Below are 782 nucleotides of genomic sequence, written 5' to 3' on the forward strand. Positions count from 1 at the left end.
GCTGGATATGAGTCGACAGTGTGCCCTTGTTGCCAAGAAGGCTAACGGCACATTGGGCTGCATTAGTAAGGGCATTGCCAGCAGATTGAGGGACGTGATCATTCCCCTCTATTCGGCACTGGTGAGGCCACACCTGGAGTACTGTGTCCAGTTTTGGGCCCCCCACTACAGAAAGGATGTGAACAAATTGGAGAGAATCCAGCGAAGGGCAACAAAAATGATCAGGGGGCTGGAGCACATGACTTACGAGGAGAGGCTGAGGGAACTGGGGTTATTTAGTCTGCAGAAGAGAGGAGTGAGGGGGGATTTGATAGCTGCTTTCAACGACCTGAAGGGGGGTTCCAAAGAGGATGGAGCTCGGCTGTTCTCAGTGGTGGCAGATGACAGAACAAGGAGCGATGGTCTCACGTTGCAGTGGGGGAGGTCTAGGTTGGTTCACTAGGAGGGTGGTGAAGCACTGGAATGGGTTCCCTAGGGAGGTGGTGGAATCTCCTTCCTTGGAGGTTTTTAAGGCCCGGCTTGACAAAGCCCTGGCTGGGATGATTTAGTTGGGGTTGGTCCTGCTTTGAGCAGGGGGTTGGACTAGACACCTCCTGAGGTCTCTTCCAACCCTGATCGTCTATGAGTCTATGTCACCCGATATCAGGCCTCACCTGGCATGTTGTCCTGGAGCAGGTGGGTGGGGAGGAGCCGGGCGTCGGGCCCCAGCCCGTCACGGCCCAGGAATTTCTTCCGGAGGCTGGACTGGACCTCGAGGAGCAGAGAGCTGAGGGGGTCTGGAG

General features: G+C 56.0%; 1 protein-coding gene across 1 annotated transcript in view; it reads right to left on the bottom strand.

Moving 5' to 3' along the window:
* Positions 1–653: 653 nt before the first annotated feature.
* The window catches only part of LOC112123669 (5-aminolevulinate synthase, erythroid-specific, mitochondrial-like), a gene marked incomplete at its 3' end in the record, with an annotated part of 2,019 nt that continues 1,890 nt past the window's right edge, over positions 654–782 (bottom strand). The window contains exon 4 of the mRNA XM_026662366.2: positions 654–776. Coding sequence (XP_026518151.2) covers positions 654–776 — 123 coding nt within the window. The remainder of the gene's footprint in view (positions 777–782) is intronic.

Source organism: Terrapene carolina, unplaced genomic scaffold (genome assembly GCF_002925995.2).
Source record: "Terrapene carolina triunguis isolate 2854851 unplaced genomic scaffold, T_m_triunguis-2.0 Scaffold26554, whole genome shotgun sequence".
In the NCBI taxonomy this organism is placed as follows: domain Eukaryota; kingdom Metazoa; phylum Chordata; order Testudines; family Emydidae; genus Terrapene; species Terrapene triunguis.